Source organism: Carcharhinus amblyrhynchos, chromosome 17 (assembly GCF_965287045.1).
Source record: "Carcharhinus amblyrhynchos chromosome 17, sCarAmb.v2.hapA, whole genome shotgun sequence".
Lineage (NCBI taxonomy): Eukaryota > Metazoa > Chordata > Chondrichthyes > Carcharhiniformes > Carcharhinidae > Carcharhinus > Carcharhinus amblyrhynchos.
Genome location: NC_137340.1, coordinates 49,583,428 through 49,610,055, shown reverse-complemented (window position 1 = coordinate 49,610,055; position 26,628 = coordinate 49,583,428). Strand labels below are relative to the sequence as shown.

Below are 26,628 nucleotides of genomic sequence, written 5' to 3'. Positions count from 1 at the left end.
CTGTGTCTTATTTCCATCCCTCACCATATTGGGAAGCATTGACTCAGTCTGGACAGAATTAGACATTAATTCAGGCAGAATTGCCAAGTGCAAATTGTCCTTGAACCTTTGGCTTAGCAGCAGCAGGAATTTGTGTAGCAGCGAGTTAGGATAATTATGGGCCACTGGGTTAAGCAGGTAGCTTTTGCCGTGATCTATTCAAGAAACAGTTAGCGAGCAACCTCCCTGCGCTCCCAAGGCACAAGCATCACACAGACAAATGACATGGGTTGAATGAAAGGCTGCGGCTTGGAGTAATAATTATTTTTCAATGCAAAATTCAAGGAGAAACTCCTTTACCCCGAGAGTGTGAGAAGGTGGAACTCATTCCCGCAGGGAGTGGTCACCATGAATAGCAAAGGTACATTTAAGGGGAAGCTAAATTATCACATGAGGGAGAAAGCAAAAAAGGATATGCCAGTAGGGCAAGGTGTAGTGTGGCAGGAGGTTTTTATAGAGCATAAACACTATTATTGACCAGTTAGGTGAAAGCCCCATTTCTGTGTTGTAAATTCTACATAATTTCAATGTTCACATCAGTTCCAATTTGAGTGTTTCTTGTGAATCAAGCTAATGCACAAGAGTATGTAACAATTTTCTTTTTTAAATCTGTACACCCTTTACAACAACCGAGTGACTCATAGAAACTCTGATGTGGAGGTGCTGGCATTGGACTGGGGCAAACACAGTAAGAAGTCTCACAACACCAGGTTAAAGTCCAACAGGTTTGTTCGGTAGCACGAGCTTTTGCAGCGCTGCTCCTTCATCAGGTGAGTGGGAATTGGATTCACAAACAGGGCATACATAGACCCAAGCTCAATTATCAGATAATGGATGGATTGCGAGATTAAACCTACAGTGCAGAAGGAGGCCATTCAGCCCATTGAATCAACATCGACCACAATCCCACCCAGGCCCTATCCCCGTAACCCCACATATCTACCCCACTAACCTACACATCCCTGGACACTAAAGGGGCAATTTAGCATGGCCAGTGCACCTAACCCGCACATCTTTGGAGTGTGGGAGGAAACCAGAGCACCCGAAGGAAAGCCACGCACACATGGGGAGAATGTGCAGACAATGCACTGTGATCCAAGCCAGAAATCGAACCCTGGTCCCTGGAACTGTGAGGCAGCAGTGCTAACCACTGCGCCATCATGCTGCCCTGTCGATATGATACACTAGATAAACCCTTTCTGCAAGCGGTACCACTTAATTATTGCCCAGTGCAGAAACAAGTCATCTAAAGATTGGGACTGGACTAAAACCAACTACTGCGGTGCATCTGGTCAGTCCTAGGTATGCAGCCAATTCCTGGAATTAAAGCCCCATTTCAAGGCCAGTGCCGGTGTTTTACTGGCAATGGGGCAGCTCAAACAAGCAGAGGGCAGTCAGATCCACCAGCTCCACTGATTAGACCAAGGGGATAAAAGGCCATTGCTTCATCATTGACTGTATCTACAGGGGAGTTTACCCTACAGCTCGATAGCAATACCAACTGCGACCCTCTTCATCACTTCTGTGCAGGCAGCCAAAAGCATTCCATGCAAACACTCAACGCAGGACTGGAAGAGACTTGTGATGTTGGAGGTGCTGCCTTTCAGACAAGACAGTAAAGGGAACATTACCTTTTAACGCAGATGCTTTTCAAAAGTCCTATGGCGCTATTTTAAAGAACAGTGAGGTCTCCCGGATGTTCAAGTCTGCTGACGACACCACCGTAGAGGGTCAGATCTCAAACAATGATGAGATGGAGTACAGGAAGGAGATCTGGTGAACTGCTGCAATGACAAGAATCTCTCCTCAATGACAACAAAATGAAGGAGTTAGTCATCAACTTCAGGGAGCGTAGTGGAGGTCATGCCCTTGTCTACATCAATGGGGACAAAGGTCGATAGCTTCATGTTGCTAGGTGTCCAGTTCACCAACAACCCACCCAGACCCCACCATGCCGATGCAATAGTTAAGAAAGCCCACCAATGGCTCTACTTTCTCAGGAGGCTAAGGACATTCGGCATGTCAACAAAGAACGAAAACAGCCCGGGAAACAGGCCCTTTGGCCCAACGAGCCCGCGCCGCCATCTCAACACCACCAGTGCCCCTCTCCACCCACGACCCTTGTCTAATGTTTTATGGCCATCCAGATTGAGGGAAACTGATTTAGGGACAATTTGTTCCTGCCAATCAGCCTAACAGCACATCTTTGGGGTGTGGGAGGAAACCGGAGCACCCGGAGAAAACCCGCGCGAGCACGGGGAGAATGCGCAAACTCCCACAGACACCGGTCCAAATCCATGTGTCTGCACAGCAATCAGCGATAGTCACTGAGCTGTCATCTTGCCCAGTATCTGGTCCAGTTTAGGCACACACTAACGACATGAAGCACCAGGCCAATCTCGAACAACCAAGAGCAGCCCCAGTACAACCCATCGCGTGTATGCCCCTCGTTGGACAACAAGGTGGACCGACTTAAAACCTGTGAATGAAAAGGGAAAAAAAACTCTCAGTAACAACTCTCACCAACTTTTACAGATGCACTGTAGAAAGCATTCTTTCTGGTTATATCACAACTTGGTATGGGCTCCTGCTCTGCCCAAGGCCACAAGAAATTACAAAGAGTCGTGAATGTAGCCCAATCCATCAGCAAACCAGCCTCCTATCCATTGACTCTGTCTACACTTCCCGCTGGCAAAGCAGCCAGTACAATTAAGGACTCCACAAGCCCTGGGCTTACTAGGGGGGGATTATCCCACACTGTAGCATTAGTTTTCAAACGCAGCAGTGTGGGAGAATCTCACAGCTGGGCACGCGCGGGGTTCGCGCATGTGTAGCAACTGCGCACACATCTCCCAGCGTTGGATTTCTGGTGTTGTTGGGTCCGTGCTGGAAAGACAGCAGGAAGACAGGTAAATCATTTAGATCTTTATTTAAATGTTATTTAGCCATAATTTAATTTAGCCGGGACTGAATTCTCAGGGCCCGCTAGCCTCTCCCACCCTGCTAGGGTATTTCACTCTAGTGGGGATTAAAGTAGATCCCCACTGTCAGGGAAATATCAGGACGACCCCGCTGGAGTGAAGGGGGGCAATCGGGACCCCCCAGGGGATAGGGCTGCGGTGCCCCCTGGGCATGGGTACCCTGGCAGTGCCAGCTTGTGCCCCCGGCTCTGCACTAGGGGCAAAGTGCCCATGCCCAGGGGGCACCTTGGCACTGCCCACCAGGCATGAGGGGCAGGTCCTGATGGGCAGGGGCCTCGGGGCGATCGTAGGGTTGGGGGGTCCCACTGCCACTCTGCATTGGGGCAGGAGGGAGGGCGGCGATCGGGGTGGGCTGGGGGGAGGTGGGAGGTTAGCTGGGAGCGGGGCATTTGTTGTCCAGCATTTGTTGTCCATTCCTAATTGCCCTTGGGGCATCTATCAAACAGGAAAAGCTAAAGAGTACCTGAATTGAAAATTTGCCCCTTACATGAACACCTCACCACCGTCCCAAGCACATAGATTCACAAGGACCCGAAAATAAATCATATTAAAAGTTAAAATCTATTTACTAGTCACAAATGAGGCTTACATTAACACTGCAATGAAGTTACTGTGAAATTCCTGTTGTTGCCACAGTGTTCACGTCAATGCACCTAACCAGCACATCTTTCAGACTGTGGGAGGACACCAGAGCGCCTGGGGGAAACCCACGCAGACACAGGGAGAGCATGCAAACTCCACACACACAATGACCCAAGCCAGGAATCGAACCCGGGTCCCTGACACTGTGAGACAGCAGTGCTAACCACTGTGCCACAGTGCTGCCCCACACTGCATGGTGAACAGACAAAATTAATCATGTTCTGCCTGGTAACAACAAGTCAAAAAGGCAGCATGGCCATAAAGATGTATGCTTTATTATCGTATTGTGAAAATGAATGATTCCAGAGGGTACAGTTCATAAAACAATTGGTGCAAGAGGACAAAAGTCCAAATCTCCCCCAATAGTTGAAAGTAGTAGTCAATGTCTAAGAATTATCAGAAAATAGAAAGTAAGACTGGAGTCTATGCTTACAGCACTTTTACACAAGTCAAAAATACAAGCTGCTCAAAGACAAACCATGGTTCAGAAACCTATATACATATTGCAATTCTTCACTGCTTGGCAGAGTTAAAGAGTGCATACATTTTATATATTTTTTTAAAAAAAGAGCAAGTCAGTAACATTAATAAATATTTGGCATTTCAATTTCCTTAGACTTAAAATCTCAACTTTATGTTCCAAGACCAGCAATGTTAAATTCTCAAGAGATATGAATGATAGGAGCCATCTCTTTCATTGTCAAAACACCACATTCTTTCCAATTCCTAAGACTGGCACCATTGTGTACTCCTCTCTGCCAGGTTTGAACAAGGTCCAGTTGTTTGTTCCTTCACTTTATGTCTAACCCAGCAATGATGATTGCGTACAAAATAAAAACAGAACATGCTGGAAATACTCATCGGGTCCAGCAGTATCTATGGAGAGAGGAGCTGAGGGTTCTCTGCTGTTCATGCCCCACCGATGTTGCCAGTGAGGGATGGAGAATGAGACACTCGGCCAAGTCTCTGTTCATTGCAGTGGTGCCAGAACGTCCCAACTGCGGGCAAAGTCGGAGATTCTGGCCCAGAGTTAACGGGCAAAATCCATGTCTGCGGTTTCCTCCCGCAGTCTGAAAGACGCGCTGGTTAGGTGCATTGGCCATGTTAAATTCACCCTCAGTGGACCTGAATAGGCACCGGAGTGTGGCAACTAGGGGAATTTCACCGTAACTTCATTGCAGTGTTAATGTAAGCCTTACTTGTGACCAATACATAAACTTTACTTTAAATTTGCTAACTCTTCACAATGGCGAAATCTTCTGGTTCACATCAACAGCATACCCCTGACGTGGGTTTCCTGGTGGCATGGGGGGGGGTCAGAATCAATGGGAAATCCCATTGGCAGCAGTGGGACTAGAAGGTCCTGCCACTGGCCAATGGCATGCCTCCTCCAGGGAGACCAGAGAATCTCGGCCAACGTTTCAGGTCCATGACCTGTCAGTTCTGATGAGACGTTAACTCTGTCTTTCTTTCTCCACAGCTGCTGCCAGACCTGCTGAGCATTTCCAGCGTTTTCTGTTCCTATTCCGGCAGCCAAGCTATTTTGCTTCATATTGGGGAAAAATTGATTACCAAGTGAAAAAGAAAACTGATTGCACAATGTTTCGGTCAGTTGGACAAGTCTATCCAATTCTAGACAAGGTGTTCTGTAAAAACCGGGTTTGTTAAATTGCCAGTACTTCCATGGAGTGGGTTTTTAATGGCCTCACTCATCCCAAAACCGTAAAGCCCTACCCAAGATCAATGGACCTTCCCATGTTCTGCCCTTTGCCTGCTCCGATTCCCAAGGTGGTAATGTTCTGGCCTATTTCTTTTAGAAATCTATATCTGTTTACTGGTCTGTTTCACTGTGACACATGCGCAAATTGAACTTTACAAGTCGACATCTTGCGTTGCGTCCACTCAATGCCAATAGTGTATTTTCCTGGATACACATCCTGGATTGGGCAAGCTGTGATTAATCGTACCGGTGCCTGAACAAGAAGCATCTCCTGGTGACGCTACAATGCCTGGAAATTCAAAAAAGTTTCTCTTCCCTCCCGCATTGTCTTTCCAAAGGCAAGAGAGTTGGCCAGATCGCCTTAGTCCCAGTTGCTGCCTCCATTGACATAGAATCACAGAATCCCTACAGTGTAGGAGGAGGCCATTTGGCCCATCGATTCTGTATTGACAACAATCCCACACAGACCCTATCCCCATAACCCCATTTACCCTAGCTAGTCCCCCTGACACTAAGGGGCAATTTAGCACGGCCAATCCACCTAACCTGCACATCTTCGAACCGTGGGAGGAAACCGCAGCATCCAGAGGAAACTCACGCAGACACGGGGAGAACATGCCGACTCCACACAGACAGTGACCCGAGGCCAGGATCGAACCCAGGTCCCTGGCGCTGTGAGGCAGCAGTGCTAACCCACTGTGCCACCGTGAAAAGTAAGTTGTGGCTGTGAGACATTGAGAGATGGCCGGCGGTTGTGAACGGTGATATGTTAACGTGAGTCTTACTTTCCATGTAAGTTGGCTGTGTCAGCAATTTAATTAGATTGGATATTCCAATGAGGAGGAAGAAGATAATGAAAAGGGAAACCATCCCAGTTTCAAATTCACATCTCGGGCGGGATTTTATGACCTGGGTCATCCTGAAACTGTAAAATAGTCCTTCTGACTGCCCCCCTCCACCCCGCCTGCTCCAATTCCCATGGCGAGGGGTGTCCATACAATTCCAGCCTTCATGTCACACAATTCTCAGGCAAAAGCAACACCAGGGTTCTAACAAAATGCAAAGGCCTTACAGCCTGAAGCAACAGGTCTTTTGGGTTGGAGAATGATTGCTAGGGGAGGAAACACAAAAGACAAACAAAAAAATATATATATTGCATGTGTTTTCTGAAAGAAGTCTGGCATAAATAGCTTATTCAACATTCAGAACTTCATTCCCAGTAGAACTCTCTCTGCAGTCTCGAGCTATATTGATAAATCTTTCTCTCACGGGCAATAGATTTTGGCTTGTTACTGAGTGCTAAGAAAGAAAAATAATGAGTCTTATTAATACAAGTTAGAAAGTGAATGTATCGAATGGCTACTGGGGGAAGGAACAGGTGATTGGTCCCAGTATCCAATGGACAATACAGACTAATCAATACTTAAATCATCTCCAGACACATAAATCCTTGTTTTATCCATCTGGCTGTAAGAGATCTAATCTGTAATAAATTAATGGTTGTTCCCGTATGAAGATTTTGCCTTCCTTTTTCCATTACAATTGACATAAAGGTTGGAATTTGCAAGACATTCGGGGCACTGGGATTCTCTGAAACCACCGCAGTGGACAACATCATAGAATCCCTATAGTGTAGAAGAAGGCTATTCGCCTACTGAGTCCACACCAACCCTTCAACAGAGCATCCCACCCAAGCCCTACCCCATAAACTCATATATTTACCGGCTAATCTTGGCCACCGAGGGGCAATTTAGCCTGGCTGATCCGTCTAACCCGACTGTGGGAGGAAATCAGAGCACCCGAAGGAAACCCACGCAGACACAAGGACAAGGTGCAAACTCCACACTGACAGTGACCCGAGGCCAGAATCGAACTCGGGTCCCCGGGGCTGTGGGGCAGCAGCGTTAACCTACTGCGCCACCGATTGCCAAGTTCTCACTGGCAGCAGGACACGAATGACTGGAGAGGTCCAGCCCAAATATTCAGCAAACCTACACCCTGCTGGCAACAAGATATACAGTGGAGTGCAGGGAGCGTGCTGGGAACCAAGAGGAAAAAGACCCCCTCCTCCTTCCTCACCCCCAGCCCCAAACCTTCTCAGCACAACTATCCAATTCATGTCAATTCAGAAGGAGGTGAAATGCTAAGGTTAGAGGGATTAGTGGGTAAAATATGTAGGGGTATGGGGGGGTAGGGCCTGGGTGGGATTGTGGTCGGTGCAGACTCGATGGGCCGAAAGGCCTCTTTCTGCACTGTAGGGTTCTATGGTCTCAGTAGAGGTGAAATGTCTGCAGGAATTGTTGTACTAGGCCCGAATCCTGAGGCCTTCCAGCAGCTGCTGATAGGAAAAGCGGTTCTGATGGAAGCTCCATTAACATGAACCGTACTTTGCCTCTTCACCGTAGGAGTGGTCTGACCCACTGGGGGTTTCCAGCATTTTACCTCAGAACACCCAACATCCACAGGACTTTGCTTTTTGTTTTGAGGCAGGGCAGAACACTGGGGAGCTGTGGGAATTACCTGACTCCTTAGAGCAGAGGAGGGAAGGCTGAAGGTGAGATGAGATAACTTGAAGCTAGGGAAAGATAAAGAGACATAAAAATGGTGCCTCAATATCTTTGAGAGAATTCCTCATACAAAGAAGCTAACTTTTTAAAAATTCATTCATGGGACATGGGCATCACTGGCTGGCCCGCATTTATTGCCCATCTCTAGTTGCCCTTGTTCAGAGGGCAACTGAGAGTCAAGCACATTGCTGTGGCTCTGGAGTCACATGTAGGCCAGACCAGGTAAGGATGGAAACTTCCAAGGACAATAGTGAACCAGATGGGTTTTTCCAACGATCAACAATGGTTTCTTGGACACTTTCAAGGACATTAGTGAAGCAGATGGGTTTTTCCAACAATCAACAATGGTTTCATGGACACTTTCAAGGACATTAGTGAAGGATGGGTTTTTCTGACAATCAACAATAGATTTATGGTCATCAGTAGATTCTTAATTCCAGATTTTTTTTATTGAATTCAAATTCCACCACCTGATATGGTGGGATTCGAACCCAGGTCCCCAGAACATTAGCTGAGTTTCTGGATTAATAGTCTAGTGATAATACCACTAGGCCTTCACCTCCCCATGCTTCATGTCGTATGGGTTGTATAATGGCCTCCATTGTATTGTTGTAATGGTGCTTATGTAAAAACACCCTTCCAAGACATTTCATTTCATTGCCTCAAATCTTCTTCATCCAGAGGGTTGATATACAAGAGAGCATATATTATGTTCCAGATGTACAAGTCCTAGTTTGGCCACATCTGGAGTACTGTCTTCAGTGGGTACCACATCTTGGGAAGGCTATACGAGGGAGAATATATTGGCCTTGGAGGGAGTGTAGCCTAGATTTGCCAAAATGTTACCAGAATGTGAACGTGAAGTAGATTTAACAAATTAGGGGTGTATTCCATGGAATTTAGAACAGGCAATTTGATCAACATTCTCAAGATGTCCAAAGATGTGCACATTAGGTTGACTGGTCATGCTAAATTGTCCCTTAGTGTCCCAAGATGTGTAGGTTTAGGGGGGTTAGTGGGGTAAGTACATGGGGTTACAGGCATAGGGCCTGTGGAAAATGGTCTATCGGAAAGTTGGTGCAGAGTCAATGGCCTCCTTCTGCACTGTAGGATTCTATGATATTAAGGGTAACTGAGAAGGGGGGTGGCAGATCCGCCGTGATCACGCACTGAATGGGTGGAACAGATTCAAAAAAAATAAAGGCCACCTCCAACTTAAATGCCTGATTCCAACTCAGAACCCAAGGAAGGTACCAGGTAATGAGTCAAGGCACCCTGGAAATATTCCGAGAAAATCCATGTTTGAAAACGGATGAAGCAAAGAGATCAAAAAAAGAGACACTGCACGAGGGCAGAGAGGGGGAAATTCGTAGCTGTTTCCCAAAACTCGTGTCTTTCAGCTTGGATATTCCAAACAAAATGGAATTTTAAATACCGCACAAGTATATGCGGCTCACTTTAGGGTGGGAGGGATAGATATGTCCCAAAAACTGCAATTAAAAGTGTCAAAAATCAAACTTTCCTCAACCCGACAGTACTTGTCATCAACCCAATGGGTTCGATCTGGAGTGCAAACATCCAATCAAAACCATTTTCCAAGAGCGAATGATGGGTCTATCGAGTATCCCGATGACTATCAGAGCGACCCTGAGATTTGGAAAGCTGTGCTGGAGTTAGTGCATCCTTAATACTTTTCTTTATTTGGTCTCCGGGGAGAGCGGATGTCCTTCAGTGCTGCCAGGGTTTCTTGTCAACTCCCCTGTGATCAGGAATGTGTTTGTAGCGACACTTGTCCCCAAAATGGCAGCCAGTGGTGCGCCAGAAGTAGCATTCATCGCCATCAACTGGACCGCGGCGCTTCGACCTGAGGGAAGAAAAAAGCATTTTAAATTCAGAAAAGGATCCCTCTGCCCAAACCAACCACCCAAACTCGACTAAAAAGGACGTTAAACAGCACAGTGGTTGGCACTGCTGCCTCACAGTGCCAGGGACCCGGGTTCGATTCCCGGTTTGGATCATTGTCTGTGTGGATCCCGCACGTTCTCCCCGTGTCTGCGTGGGTTTCCTCCAGGTGCTCTGGTTTTCTCCCACAGTCTGAAAGACGTGCTGGTTAGGTACATTGGCCGTGCTAAATTCTCCCTCAGTTAATTATTTATTCGTCACAAGCAGGCTTACGTTAACGCTGCAATGAAGTTACTGCGAAAACCCCCTAATCGCCACAGTCCGGCACCTGTTCGGGGACACAGTCGTGCAATTTAGCCCCTTACTGTCAGGGGGACTAGCTAGTGTACATGCATGGAGTTATGGGGATAGAGCCTGGGTGGGATTGTGGTCAGTGCAGACTCAATGGGCCGAATGGCTTCCTTCTGCACTGTAGGATTCTATGTGATCTGACACTTCAACTGTCGAGGATGTAGAAGAGGCCATTTGAAGGAGTGTAGCAATCTTGGAGGGTCAGACAGGGCTCAAGGAGGTTCAGAGATAGGGAGAGGCAATGTGGCAAATGACGCTAAGCCCATACTGTCAATGATCATATGACTATCAATGTCCATACGTACGTGCCCCTATCTCGTAAACTTACCCGCACGCTGCTGTCATGATTTTTGACTGGAGAGACACTCGGACTGGGACAGGGGCTTTCTGCAGTGGGGAGCCTCGTTTATTCAGATGTCTGTCGGGGTATCTGATGAGCAACTTGGTGTTTTCTATTTCTTTGCCCTGCAAATTAAAGAGAGAATTACTGACCAAACTGAGAACCAGCTGCCTGAGGACCGTAAGGTTCAGCCCTTTAGTTAGCCAACCCCATCGGGGGAGACAATAGCTGCGACACTAACTCACAACATGAACATCTCCTGCAAGCTCGGGGGTGCTTGTGGAGCACAGCGGCTCAGAATCCACTCTGCCACCCATTCACAAGCTCTCTCTTTGAAGAAACTGCGACTCTGCAGGATAATTTTATAGCTACCGCAAATTTAAATGAACTGGCAACACACAACAAAACCATTTCAGAGGGGAAATTACATTTTTCCAACTGGTTTGACAAACCAATTGAAAAAATGTAATTTCCAAAACCAACTTGTTTTGCTTTGGTTATCTTGTATCACAAACTAAAGTCCAGAATCACGCAACATTTATGAATCTTCTATGTTTCAATGAAACACCTACCATACTTCTAAACTCCGATGCCGTCCCCCTCCTTAACTCCATTTGCCATAATTCTGCCAACTCACTTCATCTCCCAGTGTCCCTTTGCAATTTTCTGCTCTTATCTACACTTTCTAACCGTGCCACCTGAATTTGAGCTTAATGGAACAAACGTGGAAATACAAATCTCTGTTCCATGGTTGAACTCCTGGAGAAAAGCTCTAATGAGAGAGCTGCGGAAGGGTAGAGTTGGCATGCACGCATATGGAAACTGCCTGCATGTCCATTGATCATGTCACAGGGGGAATCAGGCAGTCAGGAAAGAGGAACAGACCAGAAAATTGAAGTACTCTGTCAGGGTTAGAGGAGTAAAAAGTCTGACAACACCAGGTTTTAGTCCAACCTATTTATTTGATAATATACTCACTAGCTTTCGGGGTTACCCCCTTCGTCAGGTGAATGGAGAGTTCTGGCCTCAGACAGAGCATATAAAGCACAGACAGTTTAGAGATTACTGATTAAAATGCGAATCCTTACACCTAACCTGCTGTTCAAGACCTGAAGTGGCTGATAATGTGAGTGGAAGGAGCACTGATCACAGTTTAAAAAGATGTGTATTGTCTCCAGACAGTACAGTAAGTGAGGTTTTGCAAACCCAGGCAAGTCACGGGGGTTACAGATAGTGCGACATGAACCCAAGATCCCTGTTGAGACCGTCCTCATGTGTGTGGAACTTGGCTATCAGTCTCTGCTCAGCGACTCTGCGCTGTCGTGTGTCGTGAAGGCCGCCTTGGAGAATGCTTACCCGAAGGTCAGAGGCTGAATGCCCGTGACCACTGAAGTGTTCGCCAACAGGAAGGGAACAGTCTTGCCTGGTGACTGTCTGTGCTTTATATGCTCTGTCTGAGGCCAGAACTCTCCATTCACCTGACGAAGGGGGTAACCCCGAAAGCTAGTGAGTATATTATCAAATAAATAGGTTGGACTAAAACCTGGTGTTGTCAGACTTTTTACTGTGTTTACGCCAGTCCAACGCCGGCATACCCACATCAGGGTTAGAGGAGAACATACTAATATTGGAACGTACCAATTAGTAGCAGGAATAGACCACTCTCGAGCCTGCTCCACCATTCAATAAGATTATGTCTCAATTTGAGATTCAGCATGCTGCTGTACAGAGGCACCTGGGTGTCCTGGTGCAGGAATCACAAAAAGTTGGTTTGCAGACGCAGCAGGTAATTAAGAAATAGAATTTTGTCCTTCATTGCTAGAGGGATGGAATTTAATAACAGTGAGGTTATGTTGCAGCTGTATAAGGTGCTGGTGAGGCCACACCTGGAGTACTGTGTACAGTTTTGGTCTCCTTACTTGAGAAAGGATACACTGGCACTGGAGAGGGTGCAGAGGAGATTCACTAGGTTGATTCTGGAGTTGAGAGGGTTGGCTTATGAGGAGAGACTGAGTAGATTGGGGTTATACTCATTGGAATTCAGAAGAATGACGGGAGATCTTATAGAAACATATCAGATTATGAAGGAATAGATAAGATAGAAGAGGGAAGTTGCTTCCACTGGCGGGTGAAACTAGAACGAGGGGCATGGCCTCAAAATGAGGGGAAGCAGATTTAGGACTGAGTTGAGGAGGAACTTCTTCACACAAAGGGTTGTGAATCTGTGGGATTCCCTGTCCAGTGAAGCAGTTGAGGCTACCTCATTGAATGTTTTTAAGGCAAGGATAGATAAATTTTTGAACAGTAAAGGAATTAAGGGTTATGGTGAGCGGGTGGGTAAGTGGAGCTGAGTCCACGAAAAGATCAGCCATGATCTTACTGAATGGCGGAGCAGGCTTGAGGGGCAGATGGCCTATTCCTGCTCCTAGTTCTTATCTAACAGCTTACATCTATTAGCAGTCGCGATTACCTGTAAAGACTTGTTATTCAGCTGGCCTACACTATCTGTACTTATCCTTTGACACTCTGGATTACATGTCGGGCCATTATCTCTCTGCCTTTACATATACTGTGCCTGTGCACCTCGCTTCACTTCATCTGTCGAAGGAGCAGTGCTCCGAAAGCTTGTGATTTCAAATAAACCTGCGGGACCATAACCTGGTGTTGTGTGACCTCTCATTCTGCAAACCAAATATTGTTTACTTGCCCCACCTCTCACTCGCTGACAGACACAGTTGAAAATTTATTCCTGGGGCAAATTTACCCACCTGAATATTACAATTTGATACAAAAAGGTGAGCCTTTTCTGCATGTTGTTCTGGAGCAGATTGGAATGATAACAGATCACCTACCTTGCCCCATTTACTATTAACACTCCCCATGCTTCCTACAATTCATTGATAAATTGGGAGAGTCTGATCTACAAACAAGGCAGGTGACAGCGCAATGCTGCAGAGCAGGGAAATCTTTCCAAACTCACCTGTAACGCCTCCAATGCTTTAGCAGCTGCCATGTGGCACTTAAAGTTGACAAATGCACAGGAGCGCTCATGGAGCACCCGGATACTTTCGATCTCCCCGTAACTAGAACGAAGCAGTTAGAAATGATTAAATTATTAATTGGTCGCGCCCTGTCAATTTTGTCCAAAAGGTGCTTTCGTCACATGGGAATTAAATTGACCGAACATATCCACGTCATCGACAGGAGAACATTTTAAGACATCGGGCGTGGGGTGAGAGGACGCGGGGGAGAAAAGGGCGGTGGGGGGGTGGGGCAATGAATTTACCAGGCTTGAATTTACTGGCCCTGGATTAATCAGGCCTGAATTTACCAGGCCTGAATTTACCAGGCCTGAATTTACTAGGCCTGAATTTACCAGGCCTGAATTTATTACCATGCCTGAATTTACTAGGCCTGAATTTATTGGCCCTGGATTAATCAGGCCTGAATTTACTGGGCCTGAATTTATTACCAGGCCTGCATTTACCCTCCCTGACTTTATCGAGCCTGAATTTACCAGGCCTGAGTTTTCGCTCCCAAGTTCAGAGCAGTGTCAGGGAAATTCCTACCTCCACAAATCTGATTTGGGAGAAAGTGCCCCATTTTTTTCCGGGAAGGGGTGTTTTGTTGATAACTGAAGTCAGACCAGCCCCAGGAATAACTTGGAGTCAGCGCAGGGGCTGCTGGATGAGGTGGGCTCTGAGAAAGGCACAGAGACTTTATCACAGCTTAAAAAGTGAACAAAAACAGTCCACACCTCCTGAATCCCTCATCCACTCCCCATGGCCCCTCATACACTCCATGCCAACTCACCCAGAATCAACCGCGGGCAAATCTCAGGATCCATGCTGAGATGAAATAAAATGAAGTTCTTTGTTAAGTTCCTTCCCTCATCAATCCTGACTGCAGAGTTGCAGTCCATTCCTTAGCTCCATTCCCGGGGAGCTAAGAAAGCCAAATACATTCCGTATCAGCGAGGCGATGGCCCAGTGGCACCATCACAAGACAATTAATCCAGAAACTCAGCTAATGTTCTGGGGATGTGGGTTCAAATCCCGCCACAGCAGATGGGAGAATTTGAATTCCACAAAAAATATCTGGAATTAAGAATCTACTGATGACCATGAAACCATTGTCAGTAAAATCCATCTGGTTCATTAATGTCCTTTGGGGAAGGAGACCTGCTGCCCTTACCTTGTCTGGGTACATGTGGCTCTAGAACAAGGGCAACAAGGAATGGACAATAAATACTGGCCAGGCAGCCATGCCCATGTCCCACAAATGAATAAAACAAAAATCCCTACAGCCCTCAATCTCTGTCTGAAATCTTTTAATATTTAATCTTATATCCATATTTCTTTCTGCTAGACCTCATTAGTCAAAGGAAACAGCTTCTCTCCGCGCGCTGTCTCTCTCTCAACCCTGTCAGTTTGACCCCATCTACCAAATCAGCAATAATTTGCTATTTATACACCGCAAATATCTTTTGTAATCTCCTCTTTTCCAATAGAAGTAGCTTGAATTTTTCATGTTTTCCATGTATTTGCACTTCCTCCAACCTGGCAATATTCTCATCACAGAATCCCTACAAGGCAGAAGGAGGCTCATCGAGTCTGCACCGACAGCAATCCCACCCAGGCCCTATCCCCATAACCCCGCACATTTACCCTGATAAACCCCCGGCACTGAGGGTCAATTTAGCATGGCCAATCAACCTAACCCGCACATCTTTATAATGAAACTGAAACAGAAAATGCTGGAAAATCTCAGCCGGCAATAGAGCCAATGTTTCAGGTCTGGATGACCCTTCATCAGAACCTTTTCTACTGAATCTGTGCTGTACCTTCCCAATTGTCTCAATATCCTTCCTCTTATATAGGACCCAAACACTTAAGGAAGGCATGTTGGCCTTCGTTGCGAGAGATTTTGAGTACAGGAGCAGGGATGTGTTGCTGTAATTATACCGGGCCTTGGTGAGGGCACACCTAGAGTATTGTGTGCAGTTTTGGTTTCCTTTTCTGAGGAAGGATGTTCTTGGTCTCGAGGGAGTGCAGTGAAGATTTACCAGGCTGATTCCGGGGATGGTGGGACTGATGTATGAGGAGAGATTGACTAGGTTAGGATTGTTTTTGCTGGAGTTCAGATGAAAGATGGGGGAATCTCATAGAGACTTATAAAATTCTAACAGGACTAGACAGGGGAGATGCAGGGAGGATGTTCCTGATGGTGGGTGAGTCCAGAACCAGGGGTCACAGTCTGAGGATTCGGGGTAAACCATTTAGGATGGAAATGAGGAGACATTTCTTCACCCAAAAAGTGGTGAGCCTGTGGGTTTTATTACCACAGGAAGTATTTCATGGATCATAGAATTTGTACAGTGCAGAAGGAAGCCATTTGGCCCATCGAGTCTGCATCAACCACTATCGCACCCATGCCCTATCCCCATAACCCCATGCATTTGCTCTAGCCAGTCCCCCCTGACACTCAGGGCAATTTAGCACGGCCAATCCACTTAACACGCACATCTTTTGGAAGAAACTGGAGCACCTGGAGGAAGCCGCAAACATGAGAAGTACATGCAAACTCCACACGGACCCGAGACGGAATTGAACCCGGACCCCTGGTGCTGTGAGGCAGCAGTGCCGGCCGCTGTGCTGCCCCAAAGGGCAGCATGGACAAGTTGGGCCAAAGGGCCTGTCTCCACGCTGTAAATCTCCATGACTCTATCTGCCGTTGTGGGATTCGAACCCGGATCCTCAGTCAATTACCTGAGGTCACTAGATTACCAGTCCAGTGACAATACCATTGTGCCACCACCTCCCTGTTGATACCAAAACATTGAATGTATTCAAGACACAGCTAGACATAACAGCACTTGGGGCAAATGGAATCAAAGGTTATGGGGAGAAAGCAGGATTAGTCTATGGAGTTAGGCGAATGTTGGAGCAGGCTCGAAGGGCCAAATGGCCTCCTCCTGCTCCTATCTTCTATGTTGCTATGTCATGTTTCATGTAATGTGGTCCTATTCATTAGATTTACCATTACACCCTGTCTTTTATATTCTATACTCCTTTATCTGAATTCATGTATTCCAGTCATTGTTATAGCATCATTCTCTGATACAATGGCTTCTAATGTTATGTCTGGGAGACAGCCAGCATCCAGAGGCTATGATTAAAGGATGCAGACTGGAAACAAGTCAACTCAACTGCCACAACCTGACGCTCCCAGATCAATAATTCTGGTGTAACATCTAAGAATATTTGACTCATCTGCGTGTTTGTAACTGGGACACAGGGTAGGGCCTGCTGCTGTAATAGCAGCTACCCGGGCAGTAATTAGCAGGTAATTAATCTATTACAGGAGCTCAGTCAGAGCTAAACTATGAAAGCCCAGCTGGTACCATTTAGAGAGCGCCAGTGTGAAATCACTTGTTCGAAATCACTCAGCTTGTTAATATCACTAAACAGTGTCCTTCACACGAAAGGACAGTCATTCCTGCAAGCTCAAAGAAACAATCATCACTGGGATTGCTCAGCTTTCGGAGCGCTGTTCTTTCCTCAGGGGAAAGCTCGTGATTCCAAATAAACCTGTTGGACTTTAACCTGGTTTTGTGAGACTTCTTACCATGCCCACCCCAGTCCAACACCGGCATCTCCACATGGGGAATGCTATGGCAACACTACAACCCAAAATATATCTCATTACAAAGTAATCATTTACCTTTATTCATGGAGAATTGCAAGTTGCTTGAACTTGCCTTTCTAATAGATCAGAGGTAATGTGTACCTCAACTCCATATGTCTGCCTTTACTCTAGATCACTTGATACCTATGATGTGGAGTTACTCACTCACCTGATGAAGGAACAGTGCTCCGAAAGCTTGTGATACCAAATAAACCTGTTAGACGTTAACCTGGTGCTGTGAGATTTCTTACCGTATTCACAATCAAAATCAGACCACTGTCACAAGCCAGAGATTGAATCTGGGGTCTCCCTGTCTCAGTTCCATTTGAGAATGGGGTGATCCTAACAGTCCCACGGGAAGCTGGAATCAAGTCTTCCCCTATCTCTTTGGGAAGAAGGTGCTGGATTTAGAAGGCAAACCTGGAGGCTTCGTTTTTGGAATAGAGGCAGGAAATTTTCATTGTAAATTAATAATTGGGTGTTCAATTGGACTCAGGTGGTGATTTGATTTGATTTATTATTGTCATAGGTATTAGCATACTGTGAAAAGTATGATTTCATGCATGCTATGCAAAGCAGACAGTTCATAGAGAAGGAGTGTAGAATGTGTTACAGTCATAGCTAGGATGTCGAGAAAGACCACCTCAATGCGAGGTAGGTCTATTCAAAAGTCTGATGGAAGCAGGGAAGGAGCTGTTCTTGAGTCAGTTGGCACATGATCTCAGACTTTGGTATCTTTTTCCCCAATGGAAGAAGATGGAAGAGAGAGTGTAGGGGGTGTGTGGGGTCCTTAATTATGCTGGCTGCTTTGCCGAGGCAATGGGAAGTATAGACAGAATCAATGGATGGGTTTGCATGATGGATTGTGTTACATTCACAAACTTGTGTAGTTTCTTGTGGTCTTGGGCCAAGCAGGAACCAAGGTGGGCAGTAACTGGGGATTCATTTGAGCTCCTATATATAGGAGCAGACTGAAGCTTTACTTTTTGGGTTTGGAGGTATGTCTCTGTAAATAACATTTTATAAATAAAGATCAGGTCCAAAGATGTGCAGGTTAGATTGATTGGCCATACTAAATTGCCCCAAGTGGTCAGGGCATTAGCAGGGTGGGGTTATGGGGATAGGACCTAAATGGGATTGTGTTTAGTGCAGATTCGATGGACCGAATGGCCTCCTCTTGCATTGTACGGACTCTATAATACTAGGTGCCAGTCCTTCCCTTTGGCCCTGCCTACTGAGGTAAAACTGAAAGCTAAATTGTTGTTCCAGCTCCTGACTTACATCACTGCTGTTATTTACCATGAACCACACCCATTTCTATTCCGCGACGAACATGTCTGCACTTTGTCTAGACGAAATAGAAGGTCCTGTTATCTGTTGCTCACAAGGATCTGCGCAACTGACAGTCCCTGTTCCACTGAGACGCCGAGGAGGCGTATTGATGCAGAGACAGCCAGCACTTCTGGAGGACGTGCGTGTCAAGAGCACAGTTTTGTTCGAGTTGAGTTGCTGAAAGATGAAACTGGTTTGCAAAAAGAAAATAAAATTGGCTGTTTGTTTGCAGGCAATTGAATCCCAATTCAGGCAGAACGCTTCTTGGCAACCACTGTGTATTTTCAGATGCATAATGTAATGGGCGCCGTGCCCTTCAAGGAGAGTCGCTTAGAGTAGGAGGAAAACAATTTCACTTTGGCAAACGTGGCAGGTTGTGGCTTTCATTTGGGAGGTTTCTGAATCCTTTAGGCCTGAAAGTCCCTCGCTTTGCATTGCTTTTGTGTGACGCCCTGTGTCACTTCCTGCGCGGTGTTCTGTGACAGGGGCACACACACACACACACACACACACACACACACACACACACACACACACACACACACACACACACGCACACAAAACAAAGTCGAGAGCTTCAAACTTTTATGTGTCCAGATCACTAACAACTTGTCTGGGTCCTCCCCATGCCGACACTATAGTTAAGAAAACCCACCAATGCCTCTGCTTTCTCAGAAGACTAAGGAAATTTGGCATGTCAGCTACGACTCTCACCAGCATTTACAGATGCACCATAGAAAGCATTCTTTCTGGTTGTATCACAGCTTGGTATGGCTCCTGCTCTGCCCAAGACAGCAAGGAACTACAAAAGGTTGTGAATGTAGCCCAGTCCATCACGCAAACCAGCCTCCCATCCATTGACTCTGTCTACACTTCCTGCTGCCTTGGCAAAGCAGCCAGCATAATTAAGGACCTCACACACTCTGGACATTCTCTCTTCCACCTTCTTCCATCGGGAAAAAGATACAAAAGTCTGAGGTCACGTACCAACTGACTCAAGAACAGCTTCTTCCCTGCTGCCGTCAGATTTTTGAATGGATTTACCTTGCGCTAAGTTGATGTTTCTCTACACCCTAGCTATGACTGTAACACTACATTCTGCACTCTCTCCTTTCCTTCGCTATGAATGGTATGCTTTGTCTGTATAGTGTGCAAGAAACAGTACTTTTCACTGTATACCAATACGTGACAATAATAAATCAATCAAATCAAAGACACAGACCTGTGCCAGAAGGGGTGGAACTGACTCTCTCCTGATGTCGCTCAGCCCAATGGCTAGCGTGATGCCAATATTCCAAATGTGGACCCAACCGGTACAGGCAACGGCTACACAGATCACTTGGTGGACAGGTGTTCCACTGCAGAGTGGACCCTGCATCAGGTACGATTGCAGGGTAAGATCGTTTTAAAGGATTGTTTTCCACTGTAGAGCCTGGAGTCTCTTTGGAGTGTGTTGAGGTGAGCTCCTACATTTACCAGTAAGCTGCTGCAACCTCGCAGGGATGGTGGAGAGTAGGTCACCGACAAAGGCTGCAATGGGTGTGGGGCAGCAGTGGCAGTGCCTCTGGAATTACAGGGTGACAGGAAGTAGGAGCAAAGGTTGCGGAGAGGTTAAACGCTGGGTCAAGTCGGAGCCAGGCTTGTCCAGGTGAGAAAGTGATAACTGGCTCCCCTCAATCCAATTTCCTTGGTTGGTCATAACAAAGGGTGAAGTTTCTTCTTCATATGTCCTGGGTGACAAGGTGGCACAATGCCTTAGCACTGCTGCCTCACAGCGCCAGGGGCCCGGGTTTGACTTTGGCCTTGGGTGGTTGTGTGGAGTCTGCACATTCTTCCCGTGTCTGCATGGGTTTCCTCCTCCGGGTGCTCCAGTTTCCTCCCACAGTCCAACGCTTTGCAGGTTTGGTGGATTGGCCATGCTAAATTGTCCCTTAATGTCCCAAGGTGTGCAGGTAAGATGGATTAGCCATGGGAAATGTGCAGGGTTACAGGGATAGGACAGGGGGGAGGGCCTGGGTAAGATACTCTGTCAGAGAGTCAGTGCAGACTCAAGGGCCAAATAGCCTCTTCTACACTGTAGGGATTCTATTGATTGATTCAAATCAGAATGTATTTAACTATTTGAGTTGTGAGCGTTGACGACTCAGTCAAACACATTTTTGCTGAGTCAAAGAAGGGGAAAATACATTAACCACTAAACCAAAGAAGAGTAAAGCACAATGTTAAGCATTTGGCCCTCATGCAGTGATCCAGCTACATGCACGCATGCACGCGTACGAAAGGAGTTAAGAGTCTGATTAAAAAAAAGTTAAAAAAAAAAGATTAAATGTCCTTTAGTTGTCTTCGAGTCCAAAGACGTGCGGCTTAGGTGCATTGGCCTTGCTAAATTGCCGCTTGGTGTCCCAGGATGCATAAGTTAAAGGGGTTAGCATGCGGGGTTACGGGGATAGGGCCTGAGGGAATGGTACGGTGGCCCTGCTGCCTCACAGCACCAGGGACCCGGGTTCGATTCCCAGCTTGGGTCACCGTCTATGTGGAGTTTGCACATTCTCCCCAATTCTGAGTGGGTTCCCTCCGGGTGCTCTGGTTTCCTCCCACAGTCTGAAAGACGTGCTGGTTAGACGCATTGATCTAATGCACCTAACCAGCATTTGGCGCATTAAAGCTGCTTAGGTGCCAGAACATGGCAATTAGGGGAATTTCACAGTAACTTCATTGAAGCGTTAATGTAAGCCTTACTTGCAACTAAATAAATAAAGTTTAACTTCAGTAGGATTGTTGATTTTGCAGCTTCAATGGGCTGAATGGCTTCCTTCTGCACTGTAGGGTTGCTATGATTGAGATGTAGATTTCAACCGCAGCAGCCGATTTGGATTCACTGGTTTGTTGGAACATAAGAACATAAGAAATAGGAGCAGGAGTAGGCCATCTAGCCCTTCGAGCCTGCCCCGCCATTCAATAAGATCATGGCTGATCTGTCGTGGCTCAGTTCCACATTCCCGCCCTCTCCCCATAACCCTTAATCCCCTCTCTTATCAAAAACCCATCAACCCGCGTCTTAAAAATATTTAGCAAGGCAGCCTCCACCACTTCAACGGGCAGAGAATTCCAGAGATTCACCACCCTTTGAGTGAAGAAGTTCCTCCTCAACTCCGTTCTAAACCGTCCCCCCTTTATCTTGAGGCTGTGCCCCCTAGTCCTACTGTCCCTTCTGAGCAGGAAGAGCCTCTCCACCTCTATCCTATCCATCCCATTCATCATCTTATACGTCTCAATGAGATCTCCCCTCATTCTTCTAAACTCTAACGAGTACAAGCCTAGTTTATTCAGCCTCTCCTCATAGCTCAACCCCCTCAACTCCGGTATCAGCCTAGCAAACCTCCTCTGCACTCCCTCCAAGGCCAAAATATCCTTGCGTAAGTGCGGCGACCAAAACTGCACACAGTACTCCAGTTGCGGCCTCACCAATGCCTTATACAGCTGCAGCAAGACCTCCCTACTTTTATATTCAATCCCCCTCGCTATGAAGGCCAGCATCCCATTCGCCTTCCTGACCACCTGCTGCACCTGCAGGCTGGGTTTTTGCGACTCATGCACAAGGACCCCGAGGTCCCTCTGCACCGTCGCCTGCTGCAGTTTTTTGCCACGTAAGTAATAGTCCTTCCTACCATTATTCCTACCAAAGTGGACCACCTCGCACTTGCCAACATTAAATTCCATTTGCCAGTTCCTGGCCCATTCGCCCAGCCTATCTAGATCCTTCTGCAGACTCTCCACACCCTCCGCGCAATTTGCCGTTCCACCAATCTTGGTGTCATCAGCAAATTTCAACACCATACACTCGGTTCCCTCCTCCAGATCATCTATATAAATGGTAAACAGCTGAGGCCCCAGCACCGACCCCTGAGGCACTCCACTAGTCACCAACCGCCAATCCGAATAGCACCCATTAACCCCCACTCTCTGCCTCCTACTTGACAACCAATCCTAAGGTGGAGAAGATATTGCAGTGATTACAAGATATCAGTTCACTGGTTGGTTTCTGGTGGAGTTGGTTTCTCAAACTTGGCATCATTCTTATTCCAAAACAGAGAGCGGGAGCAAGAGCGACCCTCAGCTTGTTTCCTCGACAAAGGCTTTTTGACACCACCTGCGTCACTTGCAATCTCTCTCTGGTGGCTGCAGCCTTGCCCTAAAGAACCCTAGCTATGACTGTAACACTACATTTTGCACTCTCTCGTTTCCTTTTCTATGAATGGTATGCTTTGTCTGTGTAGTGCGCAAGAAACAATACTTTTCACTGTAAACTAATAGATGTGGCAATAATAAATCAAATCAAATCAGTGCTAGATATTCCAGATCTGATGTGGTTCACACAACAGCAATTTATATAGCACCATAATCATTGAAACATTCACTCCCTCCCCCACTGATATACAATGCCAGCTGTGTGCACCATCTACAAGAGGCACTCGCCAATGTTCCTTAGACAGCACCTTCCAAATTTGTAACCTCTACTACGCAGCCAATACCTGGGAACACCATCACCTGCAAGTTCCCCTACAAGTCACATACCATCCTGACTTGAAAATATATCATCATTTCTTCACTGTCACTGGGTCAAAATCCAGGAACTCTGAGGAACGTTGGAATTAGGAGCAGAAAATTCCACCCTTCGAGCCTGCTCCGCCATTCAATCAGATCGTGGCTGATCTCTCCCTGGCCTCAAATCCACCTCCCCACCTGCTCCCCACATCCCTTTATACCTTTTTTAATTTGAGATATATATCTAACTCCTTCTTCTATCTAACTCCCTCTTTAACAGCTCAATGGGTGAACCCACATGGACTGTAATAATTCAAGATGGCGGCTCACCGCCACATTCTCAGGGGAAATTGTGGATGGACAATAAATGCTGACCTTGCCAGCGATGCTCAAAAGTATGAAAGAATTTTGAAAAATCCCACAGACTTCATTAGCGAACAAAACGTTTGACACTGAAGAGAAAATGGTGACCCAAGGCTTGGGCCTTTGAAGGACTTTTCTAAAAGTGGAGAGAGAGAAGTTGGGAGGGTATTCCTGAGTTTAGAACGAGGCAGCTAAAGGCATTACAGCTATTGGTAGAGTCAAGGATATCTGGAATGCACAAGGGGCAACAGCTGAAGGAGCACAGAGTTGTGGGACTGGAGGAAGCTTTAGGATGTAGGCATAATGTGGAGAAAGCTGGCATTGGACTGGGGTGGGCACAGTAAGAAGTCTCACAACACCAGGTTAAAGTCCAACAGGTTTATTTGGAATCACGAGCTTTCGGAGCACTGAGGAAACAGCGGCGCAACAAAAGCTCGTGATTCTAAATAAACCCGTTGGACTTTAACCTGGTGCTGTGAGACTTCTTCCTAGAGTTTAGGGGCGACCCATCGATTGGCGACCCATGGAGGGAATCGAAAGCAAGGATGTGGACGCAACATGAATTTCAACACCAAAATCAAGCAGCAGCTTTTACAAGTGTAAACTAGCTGACACTGTGCAACCAACTGTGAACGCACTTGAAATGGATGAGATCCTTTCACTCATCATCATGTGGTATCTAGCTGTTTTATGTGGGGTTGCGTGCTAACACTAAGTGCAATTGCTTCCCAAGCTGTGACTATCACACTGCCAATGGCAAATCTTGGATCTAACAAGGCTGATAACAGAGACAACGTTTTGTTTGTTAATGTGTCGGGTGCAGGTAGCATTAAGGCAGCAACTGAGGAACATTCAAAGCAGTTTTTGTTCCCAAGACATGGCGCACACTTATCACGTGCCCTTTAACTAAATAGTAATGTATGATTTAAATTATTAGTTCAAAGCCTCAATGAGCAACCCGTCTCGACAGAACCAGTCTGACTCTCATGCCCCTTAAAACATTAAATTAAACAATGTCAATATTTATTTACCTTACCCTATTTCAGACAGCATATATTTGTGCCAGAGACATTATCCAGTGAACTAACATAGGAGAGCTTCTCAACCACAAGGAGAAAGTCTTCTCTTAATATTGTATGTAGTGACTATCTTGTAAATCCCTTTATAAAGGGTAGTTTTCAACGCAAACACAGAGGAAATAGTCTTCTATTTGCTTTTTAAGAATATGGATGTGAGAATGAGCTCTGAGCAATAAGGATAGAAATGTGCAAATCAAACTGATTAAGACCAGGGTTTGCTAATATTGGAGAAAATTATTCAGCAGGATATGGGGATGGCACAGTGGTTAGCACTGCTGCCTCACAGTGCCAGGGACCCTAGCTCAAGTCACTGCATGTTCTCCCCATGTCTATGTGGGTTTCCTCTGGGTGTTCCAGTTTCCTCCCACAGTCTGAAAGACGTGCTGGTTCGGTGCCTTGACCCAAACAGGCGCCAGAGTGTGGCGACTAAGGGAATTTCACAGTAACTTCATTGCAGTGTTAATGTAAGCCTACATGTAACAAATATTTGAAATCTTTATGTTGCTGCTGCATTTTAACCAAGTTCAAGACTGTCTCTGAATTAAAGACACTGTCTTTATATCGCACCTTATATAGCATATAGAAAGAAGCCTTGCATTTATATAGCACCTTTCACAACTTCAGACTGTCACAAAAATAACCAATCATAAAATCCCTACAGTGTAGGCCCATTGAGCCTACACTGACAACAACCTCTCCCAGGCCCGATCCCTGTAACCCCACATATTTATCTTGCTAATCCTCCTGACACTAACAGCAGGATTTTCCAGCCATGCTCTTCCCAAGACTGGAAAATCCTGCCCAAAGCCAGCGTCCGATAGAAAAATTTCACCCTTAGGGTCAGTTTAACACAGCCAATCCACCTAACTCGCACATCTTTGGACTGTGGGAGGAAACCAGAGCACCCGGAGGAAACCCACGCAGATATGGGGAGAACGTACAGACTCTGCACATACAGTGACCCGAGGCTGGAATCAAACCCGGGTCCCTGGCACTGTGAGACAGCAGTGCTAATCATTGTGCCACATCTAGTATTTCTTTTTATTTTGAAGTCTAGTCACTGATGTAATGCAAGAAACACAGCAGCCAATTTTCACATAGCAAGCTCCCACAGACAGCAATGATCAGAGAATCTGATTGTTGTGATGGGGATTAAATATTTGCCAGGACACTGGGGTACTGTCACTCTTTCTCTTAGAACATAGAACACTACAGCACAAACAGGCCCTTCGGCCCACAAGTTGCACTGATCACATCTATACCTACCAAGCCATAGAACTATCTGTAACTTCCAATGCCATTAGATCCCATATACTCATCCAGAAGTCTTTTAAAAAAAACCAGCGAGTTCGCCTCTTCTTCGGAATTCTGCCACAAGATATTTTATTTCCATCTCTGAGAGCAGACTGGACCTCTGTAACCTGCAAGGCAGCACTTCCAACAGTGTACACAGTTCCTCAGCGGCTGGGTCACGAATTAACCAGATGATGCATGGCGAGTGCTTAAAAACTACGCACAAGGAAACAACACAGTGGGATAGCCTCTCTATGATGTTCTGACCAGGTTCTGTAAAACAATCTCAATTATAGCATTCTGAAGCCAAAAGAAAGCCAGATAAAACACCAATAGCATTGCATTAAGGTGATCGTCCTCTAGCTATGACTGTAACATGATATTCAGCAATCTCTCGTTTCCTTCTCTATGAACGGTATACTTTGTCTGTATAGCTTGCAAGAAACAATACGTTTCACTCTGTGCTAATACATGTGACAAAAATAAATCAAAATCAAATCAGTTTGGTGTGCACTTTCAACCAATACAATTCACCAACTTTCCAATCCTTAGTTTGCATATTTATTGCCACACACTCAGATATACAGTCCTTGACATTTCAGCACACAATGTTCAGTAAAGACAGTGTGATGTGATATTAGTCCGACATTATTAATCGCAGAGGAAAATGGGTGAGCTATGAGAATGACAGGGTTAGAAGACCAGCAGTGGGGAGAATAGGGTGAGATTGGGGCAATGGGATGCCATCTAACCAAAACCTCCAGGAATGCATTCACCCGGAGTTAAG

The 26,628-nt window shown here is 46.2% G+C and overlaps 1 protein-coding gene across 1 annotated transcript in view; it reads right to left on the bottom strand.

Moving 5' to 3' along the window:
• Window positions 1–6,675: 6,675 nt before the first annotated feature.
• LOC145354586 (uncharacterized) overlaps window positions 6,676–26,628 on the bottom strand; it is a 155,608-nt gene continuing 135,655 nt past the window's right edge. Inside the window, exons 15-17 of the mRNA XM_080206050.1 lie at window positions 13,523–13,625; window positions 10,531–10,667; window positions 6,676–9,813 (exon numbers count right to left, since the gene is read on the bottom strand). Of these exons, the coding sequence (XP_080062176.1) occupies window positions 9,678–9,813; window positions 10,531–10,667; window positions 13,523–13,625 (376 nt within the window). The 3' untranslated portion in view covers window positions 6,676–9,677. The remainder of the gene's footprint in view (window positions 9,814–10,530; window positions 10,668–13,522; window positions 13,626–26,628) is intronic.